Source organism: Phlebotomus papatasi, chromosome 1 (assembly GCF_024763615.1).
Source record: "Phlebotomus papatasi isolate M1 chromosome 1, Ppap_2.1, whole genome shotgun sequence".
Lineage (NCBI taxonomy): Eukaryota > Metazoa > Arthropoda > Insecta > Diptera > Psychodidae > Phlebotomus > Phlebotomus papatasi.
This window is the reverse complement of record NC_077222.1, coordinates 65,120,998-65,138,758: the sequence shown is the minus strand read 5'-3', so window position 1 is coordinate 65,138,758 and position 17,761 is coordinate 65,120,998. Positions and strand designations below refer to the sequence as shown.

The 17,761-nt window shown below is 32.0% G+C and overlaps 1 protein-coding gene across 2 annotated transcripts; it reads right to left on the bottom strand.

Annotated features, from left to right (window-relative positions):
- Positions 1–1,224: 1,224 nt before the first annotated feature.
- LOC129804372 (leucine-rich repeat-containing protein 20) lies at positions 1,225–15,866 on the bottom strand. Of its 2 annotated transcripts, none has more exons than XM_055851629.1 (3): positions 15,298–15,866; positions 5,973–6,116; positions 1,225–3,033 (listed from the first exon to the last, which is right to left on the bottom strand). In XM_055851629.1, the coding sequence occupies exons 1-3, from the start codon at positions 15,512–15,514 to the stop codon at positions 2,699–2,701; spliced, it is 696 nt and encodes a 231-aa protein (XP_055707604.1). In that variant the 5' UTR covers positions 15,515–15,866; the 3' UTR covers positions 1,225–2,698. The 2 variants fall into 2 exon arrangements, with proteins under 2 accessions (XP_055707604.1, XP_055707611.1); XM_055851636.1 differs by lacking the exon at positions 15,298–15,866 and adding an exon at positions 8,457–8,547.
- Between the last annotated feature and the right edge of the window lie 1,895 nt (positions 15,867–17,761).

Here is a 17,761-nt window from a genome sequence, read left to right as displayed (position 1 = left end):
ATTTCTATTGCTGATTTTCGGTCCGCGAAAACTGTCTCGTCCTTAAAGGGTTAATTGCTTGTGCTATTTTCTTTAAAGTAAAGAAGCACAAAATAGCGTTCACACATTTGTGAAACAAGGAACTAACTCAAGTAAATTGGTCTGTTGGCATTCTTATTTTAGACATTTTTTGCATGATCATAAATGGCTTATTAGTTTATTTAGATTGTCTGGAAAGGGTACTCTCCACTGATTCCTTCATTGAGTCATAAATTCATCTTAAAATTCCCCTCATGAAGATCATAAGCGATTGATAAGAATTCGGAAATTCTGCAGGGCTTTCGACTCGCTGACAAACACCATTACCAAGGGTCGAAATCTCAAAAGCAAATCTGAATTCTATTAACTTGAAAAAAAAACTGTTTCTACTAACACCGGAACGTAGATTTAAATTTAAATCGTTTAATCTCAGTCTAAATAAGGCCTAAGTTAACGCTACCTTTTTTTAGGGGTAGTCTGTGTAGTCAAATACTGAGAAAAAAACGGGGGTGCGATTAACTTTTTTTCCTCACAACTTTAACACTTTTTAGGTGTAAAAATATATCAACATTTTTTAATGTTAATTTTAAACCTTTTAAGGGTAAAATTAGCGTGAAAAAGGGTAACTTTAACCCCTAATACACCTAAAAAGCATAATATTTACACCGATTTCGGATCATATAAACAAAAAATAAACATTTTCGGAATATTATTTAAACTCTTTCGGATTTCTCTCAGTGAAATAAATACTTCGTCTTTATTTACAAAAACATTATGAATAAATTAAATTGTTTGAATGACAACCATGTTAATATTTACTAATTTCTTTTTTTTATTTCTACATTTTTCTCTACTTGAGAAGAAATAAAAGAATAAGACTTCAGTGAAGTGTGGAGGTCCCGAATTTTTTCGTGTAAGATAAAAAGATGTTTTAAATTACAAAAAAATTGAATAAAAAATAAGAAATATTGAGATGGAATGATGCAGTATTTTGCATTGATGATTTGAGATGAAACAAAACTATAAACAATAAAATATAATGTTAGTGTTTAGAAATGGAGTTACAAAAATATACAATATTGAAATCACTTTGAAGTGCAATAGGACGGGAGATGATGAAAAATAAAAAAAAACCAAATGGAAAACTATATAGAAGAATCGTTACGGCGTGAATAATGGGAAATTTTAATTGAAACGTTATTCAACGGAGTATAAGAAAATTGATATATATTTCCACATGAAGTAATATAGATACAGAAATAACAAAATACTTGCATATACAGCATAATTTCTATTTGAGTATACATTAAAAAAAAACACAATTAGGCAAATTAAATGTCATAATGCTGTAAGTTATACTAATGAGTGAAGAAAGGGATTTAAATTAAAAAATTTACCAGAAAAAAAGAGTGTTAATACACCACATTAGAGACAATTACATAAATATGATTACTTTATTGAAATTGTAAATTTTTCTTCCGCATAATTTTTCAACAAATTTTCTATTCAACAATTAATTGAATTTTATCTTTCTTTTTTTCAATCACTTTCGTTTTTTTTTTTGTATTTAAATTAGGACAAAGAAAAAAAGAATCACTTTTTATTACTCTGTTATAAATTTTATTATATTTTTCAATCAATTTGCCTATCAAGATTAGACATAGTTAAACACAAAGGTGTTATGCATGAGCTACATTTCAGTGTAATAAGATAAGATTACTGTGAGTATATTTAATGTTAAATCAAGTCAAAGATTCAATTTCATCGCTCTTCTTGTTCTCTATATTTTTTTTCTTCAGTTTAAGAACACTTTTTTGCTTTCTCGCATAAAACATGTGACGCATAAAATGTGTCATAAAATAAAAGATTTTGCATAATACAGCATTGGAGAAGTATTCATAAAATGATTTGCAATGAAATCACAGATTTATTTTTCCTATCAATCATCTTCCTTTTTTTTATTCTCTTATATGAGAAAAAGAACAAACAAATGTTACTTGAATTTGAGAAATACACAAACATTTTAAAGTGAAAAGACACTGTGAAAAAAATCACATTTTTCTTATCAACTATGGGTTAGATTGAATACACAACATTATACGTAAGAAGTAGGGTAGTGGCACCACTTATTGCCACTTAAATAATACGGAGCATTTCAATACAAAATACTGATTAATTGCTTTGATTTTGTAAATCTCAAATGTCGCAATATTGAAAGATAAAACCAATTCAAGGTGGCATTAAATGGGGCTATGACCCTAAGGGGGTCCACTACCCTAGCTTTTTTTTTAACTACAATCATAGCGTCTGATATTATTTCCACGCAGTCAATTTGTCGTAACATGATTCTCGCACATTTGACAACAACAGAAAACAAGAATTATTATAAAAAAGTCATACATCAGAGTCACATTTCCTTGGACTAATCAGACTAGATTTCGAGAGGACGGAATCCTCCGTGGCTCGAGAGAGATAATCTTTTTGGCATAATCTACAGTATAATTGCGCCTTAAGTACAGAAAATAACACATTCTCACTGTGTTTGGTATAAAAAAAAAGATACAGCAAATATCGTCGATCCTAATTGCTAAGAGATTAAATGGTGATCCTGGGACTGGAACATCCATCCAGTTATTCCCTCGACTGCAGACTGTATCCAGACAATGGACACGGACTGAAATCATATTGTAAGATCCTCCCAGTCCTCCTGTACTCTCTCCGATAAGTCAATGTGGAAATGCAACTTGGCAGCCCGCAAACGATCATAGCACTGCGGCGTCAAGGGATTATTTCTCAGATCCACCAATTCCAGGGATTCCGACTTGATGGACTTCTCATCCGATTCCACTTCGATGATGGAGTTATTGTTGGCGTAGAGTTGCCGCAACTTCGGCATCTTGAACACAACTTGGGGCAGCGTTGTGAATGAATTGTGGGAAATGTCTAATCGCTCCAGGGCCAAGTCTGCCAGTTCGTCAGGAAGTTTCGACATCTGGTTGTGGGACAAGTTCAAATCTGTCGAAAGAATTCAAACCATGAGATTTTTTTTTGGAGACAATATCAAGGTGAGTGTTGAGCAATATTCTAAGTTTTTCAACTGAGCTTTTTAACAATTAAGAGATCTTAGCCCTTCCCAATGCGCCTTACTTAACCAACCAAGTGAAATTATTAATCACATGTATTTATTCATTTGCCGTCACATTAATCTTTTCATGTGAAATGTTGAATTAGAACACAATAAAATAACAAAAACTAATGTAATGTTTATGAATGAATTTAAATACAAATACCTCTTAGGGTTAAGCCATTAAATAAGTTTAAATTTTTCAAACATTCTCAATTCTGAGATAAATCTTTAAGCATTAAACCTTTAAATTGGTTTTATAGCGATTTGTATTCTCTGATAGAGATTTTTAATCTCGTGGCGAGGACTTTTAGGGACAACACAGACTCAGGCTAAACCTAGAGAAAATTTAGCCTGTCAAATTTGATAGCAAGTGTTTAGAAAAAGGAAATTTATGCAAAGAACCTGTAATCGATAATTCCTTAATGCATGATAGTTTGGGATAAATCTTTACTGCCAAATTTTATGGACTAAATAATATCGAGAATCAGCCTGAATCTATGTATTTGGACCAACCCCCTGGCAAGTTGCCTGAAATTTGAAGTCACTTTCTCGTACTTCGATTTAAATTTATATGGGAACTTTTTTGCACTCGCTACCGTTATGCTAAATATTTAAAAAGTGAGAAGTTTTTCCGTATTATAAGATACCTTTCCGTATGGAAGGATATATATACTAAATTTTTGTTTAAATAAATTTTTTCCTCGGAGCACTGTGAGCTGAGTCCGAGATCAATTTTGGAAATTGGCTTCAAATAGCTCCATATGAAAAGGCCAACTTGCCAGGCGCTTGATTTGGACCCATACCAGACACAACCGAAAAAACCATGTTTTTCGGTTTTTCTCAAAATTGGCCCAAGCTTTTTCAATTATTTTCGGATATGTTTTAGAGGTAGTCCAGGCAAACATTTCGCCCAAACAGACTTATGACCGGAAAATTCGCCATTTTGAATTATTGAAGGTCAAAGATCAACTACTTTGGAGGGCCCATTTTTCAACCGATTTGGTTAAATTTGGTTTTTTGGAAAGGTATTGAAATTCTGAATTCGGATGTATCGGTCTTCATCGGTAATGAATACTGGTAAAAATACAAGGATCAAATTGATCCTTTTGCAAAGGATGGATCAAATTAACATGTTCTATTATGAAAAATGTTCATTCAGAGTTCGAAATTTGATCCATCTTTTTCAAAAGGTTCATATTAAAAGCAATTTGATCCTTTTATTTTTACCAGTGAACCGGTTAAGTACCGATTTTGAATAATTTCTTCGAAATTTTTTTTTACTTGACTTTAAATTTGTTCTCGAGCTAGAGGTCAAACGGTAAGAGATATCGACTTCCGGTCTTCGATGACCCCAATAAAAAAACAATATGTCTAGACGTTTTTCCCTTTTTTCCCCATTCCCGTCCCCTGCCCTAAAAATATGTTTTTCGGTTTTTCTCAAAATTGGCCCAAGCCTTTTCAATGATTTTTGGATATGTTTTTGAGCTATTTCAGGCGAATATTTCGCCCAAACATACCTATGACCGGAAAATTTGCCATTTTGAATTATTGAAGGTTAAAAGTCAAGCACTTTGGAAGGCTCATTTTGCAACCGATTTGGTTCAATTTGGATTCTTGGAAAGGTATTGAAATTTCGAACTCGGCTGCATCGGTCTTCATCAGTAATGAGTCGGTTAAGTGCCGATTTTTTGATTTTAAAATGCTTTTGTGATTTATGAATCAATTTGATCTCTAGTATAGATCAGTAATAGGTACCAAAAGATTATGCAAAAAAAAACAATTCACGGTGAGCTCTATCTCGTGAGTTCGAGCATTCCGCAAAGCTGGGACGCTTCGTCATCTCTTTTCTATTATGAATCTGATTTTTAGTAAAATTTTAATATGAGGTTTATAGTAAAAAGGCATCAGATTTTTATCGGATAATAAATCCATTAAATTCCATTAATAAATCAAAATTGATCAGAAATATATGAATTAAACTAATTTATATTAGGCCTTAATAAAGGTTATTTAAAATTTTTTTTGCAGTAGATTGATAAATATAAATGGTCAGTAAATATCCATTTTTAAATGTTTTATAATACTGCTATATCAATGAGAAAAGTCATGTACTAAAAAGATGTATGTTCAGGATAAGAATGTCCCCCTTTTTTTTTTAGCACTTTACTGTTCTCAAGTGCTTCTATATAATCGACTTTCCTTTGTATTGGTTCTTGTCACGACTGTTTTATCCATTTCTCATCGTGTTCTAAAACCATTAAATAGTTGTGTCAAGAACCAATACAAAGAAAAGTCGATACTGCGGAAGCATTTGACAACAGTAAGTGCTAAAAGAAACATATTTACACCACAATGCATTTTTAATCCATGAAAATAGTGCAATTTTATTTACCGAACAAAATAAAATATTTTACAGATCAAAATTTTTTTGTCAGTATAGTTGTAACTTTTTAAACTTTGCGTAAAATATTTAATTTATCTAAGGGAAACTGGGGCACCACCAAACACGGGGTATTACCAAACACTAATTTTTATTTCTAAACTACTTGGACTATCTCGACCATTCCTTCAGTGAACAAGCATCCCTATAGTGCCTATAAATTCCTATAGGTCTTATCCTCTGAAGTCGAATATCCGATTAAAAAATCGCAGTGTTTGGTGGTGCCTCAGTTTCCCCTAAGCTCAAAAATATCCATTTCTCTTAAAAATGTTAACTGACTTTAATGAATTTTCCTGATACTTTTATAAAGATCAAGCTCAACACATCGCAGCTTTTTTAAAAGAAAATAAATTGAAATTAATCTGTGATTTTACTTAAAATACTAACCTGTGATTAAACTGAACTTCACAGCGAATTTCGGTGGAATTTTCTTAATGACGTTACAACTAAGATCACAAGTTTTAAGTTCGGTATTTCTCATTAGATGGTAAACTGCGTCTGGGACTTGCATCAGCTGGCACTCGGATAGATCTACAAAGAAACATAAAGCAAATTAATTGATAGATTTATTAGGTGTGTTTTTTCTTTCAGAAAACAGAAAGCATTTAGATGAGCTTTCCGGGCAAATGCAGATATATTCATTGACAGATTTATTATCGTAATTTGCTTCACTCTTCAGTCCCAGAAGTGCGATATAAATCAAAAGTTTTGAGAGATCTTAATTGCTTTTTTTGTGTTGAATCCATGAAAGGTGTTTTTCATGTTGGGATTGAGGTGGAAAATGATAGAAGATGCGGTGAAAATTTGCGTAATTTGCCAAAAGATGCACGAGAGATTGAGAATTTCGCAATAAATTCTGTGAATATGGCAAGTTTTTGGTGTAATCATGAATAACTGCGTCTGGCTGAGAGAGAAGCCTCACGCACAATTCTCCAATACATATGTTTTCCCTATGAATAACTGTATTACATCATGTGGCACAAAAAAAAAATGTATGTAGAAGCATAAATCGTGTGAAACCGTCGAGCGCGATTTATTTTGGTCGCGTGTGGAATCTACTTTCTATCACTTCCTACATTCGCTATTACTTTCCTTATCATTCTGCCTGGGAGTCCCATGACACGAAAGGCATAGAAAAGTGGTGTTAATTGAATGAAATAAAATAATATTTGTTTGTTTAGTACGCGCGAGTTCATGGGAAATTGATTGGAGGTCAATCCATTGATTCCCATTTCTTTTACTAATTAGACACTAGAAATAATTAATGGTCTAAGACAGGCTATTCAAGTATGATCTATGGAATGGGCAATTGTTACTTTCATCTTTTACTACTATTTCTATTAAAAGAAGGTGGGGGGCTGTTTCACATCTGCTAAATCGTTTTTATGATTATCGTTACAAAATTTTATTAAGTGATGTTAAATTTTGGCCGTGGAAAAGTAAGAATAAGAATAATAATAACAAGAAGAAGAATTCAAAAAATGTACAATATTCTATTGAATTTTTAGTCCTTTTCACAAAATAAAATTTTAAATATTACTTTATAAAATTTATAATGAAAAAAAAACCGAATTCTTACGATTTTGAGATTAAGATTGACATAAAAAATTTAATAAATGTTCAGACAATCTATAAAAGGTATAACTAGCCGAAAACGCGCTATATTTGGACAATTCAAGTTTCGAACAACTCATTTTTTTAAATATATTTTTACTGAATAATATCTAATATAATATTGTATTTTAATACCTAATATAATGCCTCAAATTTCCTGAGAAGAGCTATGGGTGAAATCCATTACGAATATAGAAAAAATACGTTGTCTGAAACTTGAGTCGCCCGAAGGTAGCGCACTTTCCCCTAAGAAATATTTTCACAATTTTATTTATTTTTTCATGTTTTGCGGTACCTATTTCTTCGAATTAAAAATGACATAAATAACGAAGAATTTCATGAAGCAGAGAACATCGCATTCGAGTTATTTCCCTGTCATACTTATTTCGAAACGAGAAGCCAATTATTTAAAATTCAGGAACACATTTCTCCACTTTTGCAGAAGAAATATATTTCAAAAGATTTAATTGAAATAATTTTGTTTAATAAATAAATAAATAAATACAGTCTTGAGATAATTATTCAAGAACAAAAGGAATTTTTCTTATAAGGTGGTAGAAAACAAGATTTTGAGGAGTTATAATCCACCTTTAAAAGGGTTTTAATGAAGACTCTAAATTCAAAGCTTATGAAATTATTTATTTATTTATTATTTTTGTTTATTTATTTATTTAATTCATGTCTTTGTATACTGGATAATACATTATGGGGCTGTACATAAAATTCTCATAACCCGGGGTGATATGATGATAGTATCGACCGTTGATTCAGAAAAATTGAAATGATTAGACTTTTTACAATTTTATCAGTAAAACAGTCACAGTGTCACAAGAATGTAACAATACACAGCACAACAATGCGTAAAAATTCGACATTCATTTAATCAAACAGATATAGATTTAAAATACTATCAATTTGATAGTATCGATAAGCTATCAGTGTCCAAATTTATTTATGTAGGTCACTTGAAATCCTTGAAAGTAAATTAAAAGTAAAAAAATAAGGCAATAAAATTTAGTTTTATTAACTTCAAGAGCTTTTACAGGAAATTTGCAAAGAAAATGTTCCTTGGGTACACAAACTTTGCCGATTTAGATAGTAACGGAATATATTATGTAAGAAATATAGTGAAATATAAGAAGTACACAGTATTTCTATTTTGATTCTATAATCTAAACATGTACTAATTTTAATGAAATGTTTCGATTTGTATAAATTTCCATGGAAGTTAGGTATTTTTAGTGAAAAGTTTTTAACCTAATTTCTGTGTCTCTTGAGCTTCATCACATCGGTGGATAACTCTTGTCACTTGCGATGCCATTGGCTTATGCCAAAATACCTTGGCAGAAAACTCTCACTCGAGATCAAATAATTATGTATTAAAAGGCAAAGAGCCAATGCAAAAGAAATGGAATAAAAAAAACTATATCCAACTGATCGATCTTCACTAATTAACTTGCAATTATTCAATTCCTGTATTAAAATTAAAACAATTTGTCGATGAACGTGAAATCACTTCCGTGAAACGTCTCTCTTTATAGTCTAATTGCAGATTTCCACCCAAGTATGATTTATTTTCTTGTCGCACGTCACAGGAAAAACACACAAATTGGATGAGTTTTCACTTGAGGAGAAATGAGACAGAAAAAGAGCAAAAAGAAATGCGTTCAACGTGGAAATAAAGGCCACAGTGGTACTAAAATATGTCGAGTCGCAAAATGCTAAGATTTATAAATAAACCCAGAGTGAAAAGTTCTTTCAGTTTCAATGTGATTGAGCTTTGAGACGCAATTTCGGACAAAGTCGGACGATTCGGCGCGCAAAAAAAAACTGCTCAAAAGCACGTGCTTTTTAGTTTTCTTTATCTTGGATTTGCGCTCAGACCACATTCAATAAAATATAGCGGAAAATACCACAATTTATGTGTGGTTTTACATGTGTTTTTACAAATCAATTTCCAATTCAATCAATTGCGAATTTTCCTACCAGTTGCACACCTAATGAGATTCTCGGACAAAAAGAAGCATCAGCTGTGCTTTATGCTTCTCTGAATCATCGATTCAATCATGTGAAAAAGCTTTTATTTCCGGCATGTCGAGAAGGAACAAAAAAACGCAATTTTCTTCTCACATTGCTCTTCAGAGTGCCCTCATTTTTTTGCCATGTTTACGCTATGATATTAGGTATGTTTTAATATAGACGCAAAATACTATAATTTCTCTTAATCGTCTATATGGCGTAACATTTTTTTTATTGCGTGTGTTGCTCGAAATTGAAAGTAACTTCTTTTTCATTTCTCTATCTTCCACTGCCTTGAGTGGTCTCCAGTTGTTTTTTAAATGGTAGTTCTCACTCTTCAAATTGGTGAAATGTAAATTAACCGCGAAAATTTTCTTCTTCACGCAATCACTCGTTTTTGTTCCCTTTTGTGGGATTTTTTTTCCTTATTTTATAGCTTGAAATTTAAAGAGATACAATGCGACTTTGGTAGTATTTAACACTTATAATGCTGCAATTTCATGCCTCTGATTTTATTGACATTAACATTTTTCCATTTTTTTGTATAAATAGAATTCAACTAAAAGTTGGACTTGAGAGAATATTTAACTCATTAGCATAATTCTGATAATATTATAGAGAACACAGAAGCAATTCAATTGAAATTCTTACAGGCCTACAGATTTGAGATATCATCTTGGGATTTTCAATGCCCCCCCCCCCCAATAACTCTATTGCCCAATTTATTTTATTTGGCTTTTCTTCATCGTTTTAGATTAGATTAGATTACTGTGGGGGCGGTTCTTTGCGGAACCGCTACACCCAGGCCTCCTTTTGGGCCCTGTATCGCTTCATCCTTACACAATTGTTGTTCCTGAAATACGTTTTAAGAATCGTTGAAAAAGGTATAGTGAAACATAACAGAACAAATTATTAATTAAATTAAATCAAAATATTTTATTTATTTATCCTTTCCGACAAAATTGACAAAAAAACGATTTGTCTGGTAAATATGAATCTTATGCTCTAAACACACTTATGACTTAGTTAGTCTTAGCTATAGACAGCTTAGCTAGTCGAAAACTGATGGGCATTTAGTCAAATCAATCTTTTGATTTTATTACATTAAGCCGTCTTTCGACTTGAGTCGTAAGTCTGTCTAGGGCATTAGAAAAACTCTAGTGCAGAGGCGTACAAGAACCGTTGAAACCGAATAAACGTCAATTGAAACATGTACGTCAATAGTCAAAACGCTACTATGACAAACTTATTTTGACGTTAATTTGGTTTCAACGGTTTTTGCACACCTCTGCTCTAGTGCTTACAGAAAAAAATTGATCTATAAATTTTGCACCAAATCTGTTGGTATTATTTTGTCACCGTTTTAAAATTCTAAATTATCGACGGTTTTTTATTAAAAAACAACTTAAGTTTTTGCCAAATTAAGCCTTAATTCTCAAGTAATTGATTAAGTTTTAAAGGTTTTAATTAACGTTTTAAAGTTTTTTTTTTATTTTCAAGGGTAAATTCTTTATGCTAAAACGAAACAATCTTAACAATTACTAAGCCGATACTTTTGGACTTCTTAAAGCTCATATTAATGTTGTAGGGGCATTTCTAACCTTAAAAAATTTAAAATTTGAGATGGGTTTATAAGATATGAAACACAACTATTCTTTAATACGGGATTGAAATGCTTCAAGTTTTTTCTCTGAAATTTCAGTTTTTATCTATGGATTGGGAAGAAAATTTAATAAAATATAAATTAGAAATAGAAATTTTAAGAAAATATTTCTAGATTTTTTTTTAATATAATATAGGGGAAAGTACTCTCCCTTCGAACGTTCATGCCTTCGAATGTGAATTTTCTTTTAGTTCTCTTAAGAGACTTACACATTTCTATCAAATATTAGTTGGCTTATCATCAATTGTTGATAACTCCGTTATAATTTAGTGTAAATCTTTCACGAAAAACAAAAGAAATTCACATTATTCGAAGGCATAAAATTCGAAGGGAGAGCACTTTCCCCTAGATTGGTCAAAGATTTATGAGTTTTAACCGTTTTAACGATTACCATTGTATTTCCCGAGTTTCTATAAATCTTATCAACCTCAAAAGAGAATATTTTTAGATTTTGAAGTTTTAAGACGAAAAATGTAAAGGTCTTTCAATTGCATTTTCGATAAGTCTGAATAGGTTCAAATATAAGCCATTAACCGAAATTTTTTGTAATATTTCGTGCGTATTTAAGTATTATGTCTTGGTTAATACTGATATTGGACAGGTAAGTTTGGTCATGAAATTCAAAAGTTTTAAATTTCTTATAATTTTCTCATTAAATTCAACTAAGCAAAATCCACAACATCAATGGACACACAAACGTGAGCATTCAGCAAAATATTTTACTCTTTGTCACCCTTTTTGCATGAAAGGAGAAAGAAATCAACGTCATGGTCAAAAAGTAGTTTAATTATTTCATCTCACTCAGTCGCAAACACGAAAATAGATGATCACATCAGGGAAAATTTTAGCAGTTTGCTGAAACAGCGAGAATTTCCGCGAAAATCATCATGTTCTTTGTCCGATGCGTCTCTCATTTTATTCCATTTCAGTTAAAATCGGAATTTTGCTCTACTTTGTTCGGATTTTGCTTTTGTCTCAATTGACTCAAAAGATGCGAATGAACCGCGAAAAATGCGTATAATTTCGTGTGAGAAGTTACACAAAATAAAGAAAAACATGGGAAAATTTTCCTTTTTCACAAATACGCCACTCATGCTGGTTTTGTTGTGAAAAACACGGCTGAGAACAAAGATTTATCAACTGGATTGCGCATTAAATTTCTTTCTACAACTCGTGCTTATTCCTAATCAAACACCTTTCAATAAGTGAATCATTTTACTATCGCGTGCTTTTTATGATTCTATCACGGTGTTTTGTTTGTCTCATCAATTCGATAAGGTGTCTGTGATATAAATTAGCTCAAACTGTATGGATTTCATTCACGAAATCAGTTTGATACGAATTCTTGAAGATTTCTGACGGTTTTCACTTTTGATAGAAATTTATGGGTCGGAAAGGTATTTTGAGGTTTTCTGAGAAATATTAAATTTAATAGATTCCATTTATAATTTCGGAAACCATTCGTGTTTTTATGCAAAGAATCAATGGAACATTTTACTTGAGCAATTTGGGTTAGAAACTTTCTAAATATGAAAATTCTCTTTATATCACCCAATTCCAATAAGCTCAAGATTGTAGGAAATAATTTGCTGAATGAGGTTCTTTTTCGCTGTTTACATAATTAAAATAGAACAGGGATTTACGCAGAAAACAGTTTTTAGGTTTATTGAATCTCTGTAGAAAACAAAAATTATAGGGGAAAGTGGTCTGTCTTTGAATGCGGGAGCCTTTAAACATTTTTTTCTCCTACTTCCCAAAGCAAAAATTCTATTTTGTTAATCGAAGTTAATAGAAAATAGTTAGTTGTATTGACCATAGTTTAGAAAATAGGGTTCTTGATTTGGAAAATAAGAGAAAACATTAAAGAAAAGGTTGTCGCATTCAAAGGCAGGACATTTTCCCCTTTACCATAGTTTTTAAAAGGTTAAACATTGAGAATTGAAGCTTTTTTCAAAATGTGTATAATTGGAAAATTCTTTACATTAAATAGTTATTTTTTAACCGTAAACATTGTTTAGAGTAGAAAGTTTAAGTTTTAAGCATAATCCACAGGTAATTAAGTAGATATTTCCATAAAATATTTCAGTTTTATAGTGTTTTCTGATTAACAGATCTTCAAATTCTTTAAAGCTCAAGCCAACCGGGAATACAATTTGAATAAAATATTTCATGGTAATAAATATTTAATTACGTGAATGAAGTATTATTCACATGGAGCTTTGAGGGCTTTAAAGCAATCAAAGCTCATTGACCAATTAGTATTTTATGAAATTTAATTTTTAATTGGATGTGAATAATGCAAAAAGTCTCTTACTAATTTGTTATTATTTTTTATTTTTGAAAATTTTAATTATTTTCTGCATTTGAATAATTTTGGCAGTTTCCAAAATTCTATTGGAAATCAAAATGAGCTTCCCTTGTATTGTAAATCCATTTAATGCTCTTCATTGTAAAAAAAATCAAGGATTTAAAAAAAACATTTTGCTACAAATCGTATGATAGATACAATTATTTATTAGTTTTAGATGGACCGAAAATAATTAAATCAAATCACTGACAGATTAATAGATCATTCTTTCTTTTCGTAAATATCGTTGCTTTGGTCAGTTAATGATTTTATGTGTTGACCTTAAGCAAGATTTAGTAAATTTTAGCGTAGTTCAGGAAATATTTTCTCACAAGTTAATAGATGTATATAAATAAATATCTTTTTTTTAGATGTTCATAAACGTGACAAAGAAACGCAAAACATACGCAAATTACTAAGCTTTTCGAAAGCTCCACAAACATTGACCACAAATATGTAATATTTAGTCTAAAGAAGATTTTAAGGTAAATAAATAAACATATTATTTTGTGTATAATTACCCAGGAAATGTTTCAAGCTACCAATTTAAATGTGATTTTCTTCTGTTAACAAAATTAACAGCACAAGAAAAGTTGTGAATTAAAACAAAGCATATGGGAATATTGCAGAGAATTATAGTTTTTTCTTTTAGATAAATTGATAAGCAAGATTTAGACCTGACTGCACATTGTAAGTGATTTAGAGCTATAGTAACCAACCTTTTCCAATAAACCACGTTTTTCTTGTGTGCTTGCTAGTGTAAATTATTGCTAAGAGATGGAAGAAAAACGAGTGAAATTTGTTAGATTGGATGCGATTTCGCGCAATAGACAGGTACAAAAAGCCAACGACAAGACAATGAATGGCAATAAATAATAATTACACATTATGCTGCTCAAGACATTGGCCGGGGCGCCACACAAGGTGAAACTTGTAGTACAAAAGGGAACTTGAGGAGTGCACAAACTCAAAAGATCACTCAATTAAACTGATCAGTCAACTTTCTAAGTTTTTTTTTGCTCGACAAGAAGAAATGGGTGTGCTTGACAAGCAGAAAATGATCGGAAGTCAAATCAATCTTGGAGACATAATACAGTCAAATGGAGAAAATTTTCTCAAACATGCCCCCGCTGCTTTTTCTGTGCTCCAAATCTTTTCTGAGATTTAATAAAACTACTTCAATAATTTTAACAAAATAATTTTCCAAGTGAAGGACCTACGAATGGGTTTTGTCAGTTTTTTTCTGGAGGCTAGCTTTCAATGCTAAGACGGCGGTGAACAAGATACCAAAAATCTCGGAACTGATTAATCGTATATTTCTCTCTTACGACATTGTATAATAAAATAAAATATAAACCTATATTGAAGCAGAAATTTAGCTCTTTCATCTCTAATTTAATCAGAAAAACACGTGCCGAAGAATTAGACTAAAAACAGGCAGTAAAAGCCAGCTGGGTAAATTACAAAATGCCTCTTGATAATTAATTCAGGTGAATTCACTGAGAAGAGCCTAATGAATTTACGTTTTATTTCAAGAATGATGCAACTGTTGGATCATTTCGAAACCAAAGAAATACCTCAAATCATATAAAAATGTATAACAAACACAAAAAGTTATGTATTTATGGGTGTTATTGCTTAGTTTTTTGGATTTTTTAGCTTAGCTCGCGAAACTGAACGCATTTTTCTCTCTCTCAACTGAAAGTGCTTCAGATTGTCTGCACGCGACACAGAAGCTTTATATATCGCTTAATTGCTTTTAAAGGTTGGCTCTCGAGGAAGATTGTGCAATTATCTCCATTGTGAGAGAATTTTATAAATTAAGAAAAAAAAACGAAAGATTGCAGGAAGAAACGAGAACGTTGTGCATAACTGCATTTTGACGCTGAAATTGGTGTTGTTTCTCCTCCGAAAATGGAAGAAATGATCTCGTCTAGTTTGACCTCCAGACACCCATACTTAGTATACCTGGTAAGGTCAAATGCATTTATGCCATATACGCGGTTTTGCAATTATCTCAGACTGGGCAAGAAAAGTGAAGCTTAAGCTAAGGAAGGAGGATGACTCACCGAGATTTGTGCCATTCTCTTTGGCATCGTCGCATCTCCTGACCACCCTGATCACTCCATTGCCCGCCAAACGGGTACAGATGAGGGTACCCCCCAAATGTGCAATGCTGGGCGGAAGAGGTGGACCGTTTCCATTAGAATCAAATCCATCTCCGCCATTGTGGTCGTTAGTTGTGGTATTTGTGATATCGTTACCAAATTGCGACGGTGGTCTCATTTTTCCAGCAGTTGAGCAATAAAAGCCACAAAAATCAATTCACAAGATATGCACTTGAGTTAAGGCACTTTAAATTCGTTATTTGTTTTTTTTTTTCGTCAATTTGTCCTATAATCCATCAGAATTATCTCACACTTGTGACTAAATCTTCCTTGATTGTGATATCCAGAGATGCTCATTCGAGAATCCTTTACACAGGACACAAAGAAATTCACTTCACACGTAATGTATATAGCTCAATTCACTGCGTAGTATCTACTGCAACTTCCGCTTTTCAAATGTTTTTGTACAGCTCCAAACAGCTGATTTTATACCACGGCGCACACACAGTGGATTCCACATTGTGTATGTAACAGACACATGGGCAAGATCCCCCCTTTGGGGCCTACCAGCTGTTTCGCGGCATGGCATATGAGCTGGTGTCTGTGGGAATTGGTGGCACGCGATTGATGATTTCGCGGGGGTGGGAGGCATATTTCGACAGAACAAAGTGTAAGCGTGCCACCAATACTTGAAGAAATGCAGCACAAAGACTTGGGACTTGGCTTAGTGCGCGCTCAGTGGCGACAGATTGGCTCAATTGACGCAACGGATAAACGCGCATGGCCCTTTTTTCAGCTCAATCATATTAAAGATCATTGGACGAAGATGTACGGCTTGGACATTTAATGATAATAGCCATATCTTTATGACCAACTGATTATCTGTCTATGTCTATACTAAGCATATATACGTTGGTATATCCAAAAACCAATAGATCATTGTACTTAACCTTTTCCCCAACAGACAACATGTATATTGAAGTCCGATGGTATAGAATTTGGAACTATTCCAACTTACTCCGACAATAAAGATATAAGCTGAGTGATTATACTCTTAAAGATACTTTTGGAATCTTTAAATTCAGTCTTTGAAATAGTGTACCTAGTACTCTAGTGTTTGGTACATTCAGGCTCTTAAATATGTGTACTCTAAAAAAGAAGAAAAGTTGTTTAGATTTGCAAGATTTTGTTAGAAAGAATTTTTCAATATTTAATGTAAAATTAAAAAAAAATGTTGCAAAACTGTTTGTTTGTTTATTTATTTTTTGTTGATTCAATAAACTTTTAACCTAATTTTACAAAATATTACAAAGATTTTACTTTTATAAATTTCTCATCCATTTAACAAGTATACAGCAAAATCAAAAGTAAAATTGTTATTATAAGGTTAGAGAGGTAACACTGAAAGAAATCCGAAAAAGTTAAAATAAAATTTCGGATTTCCGGATTTTCAATGTTAATTTTACCCTGCAGTATTGATCCAAAATCGGTGTAAATATTACCCTTTTTAGGTGTATTAGGGGTTAAAGTTACCCTTTTTCATGTTAATTTTACTCTTAAAAAGGTATAAAATTAACATTAAAAAATATTGATATATTTTTACACCTAAAAAGTGATAAAGTTATGAGGAAAAAAAGTTAATCGCACCCTATTTTTTTCTCAGTAAATAACTGCGACGAAAGGCTTCCAAAACATTGTTGAGTTGCTCTTGAGTGCAGGATTTGTTCTTATTCCTGGTCTTTTCTCCTTTCCCATCTAAGACAATAAGAAAATCTCGAAATAAATCATATTTCCGGGGTTTCCTATTGAAGCATTTGGAGATACTTCAGAAAAACCCTTACAGTTGAATGTTGAAACGAAGAATAACTTCAGTTAAAAAGCAAAAAAGCGCGACTCCCGCGACTCCTACTTCAGTGGCGACTCATTGAAGTTGCATATGGTGGATGTTTCTTTTTATTTCAGGCAAAATTGGCTTTTTAAGAAGCTGTAAATAGAGTGAAAGCCTTATTTCTTTTTATTACATCCACTAAAGTGCAGATTATATCAATTTGGTATCATTTAACAGTATTTTCGAGAAGAATTTACGGATAGATGTGGACAGGTTTATTCCATCTTTAAGCCAAAAATTATACCTCCGAAATCGGGGGTCTAATTTTTGGCTTAAACGTTAATCCATTGTTTAAATTTATTCTATTTCTCGTTCAAACATTAGAAAACGGTGGATCATCCTCGAAATATCTTTATACTTCGATTCAACATTCAGCTGTTATTGTTCACGAAATAAGTAATTATTTTATTTGAAAACTTCACGTATCGTTAACAATAGAGATTAGCATTTAATTTAACTCAAATTAGCCAGAAATATGACATAAATGTTAAACGAAACGAATAAATAACAGTCACCTCATTGCGTTTTTCATTGGAA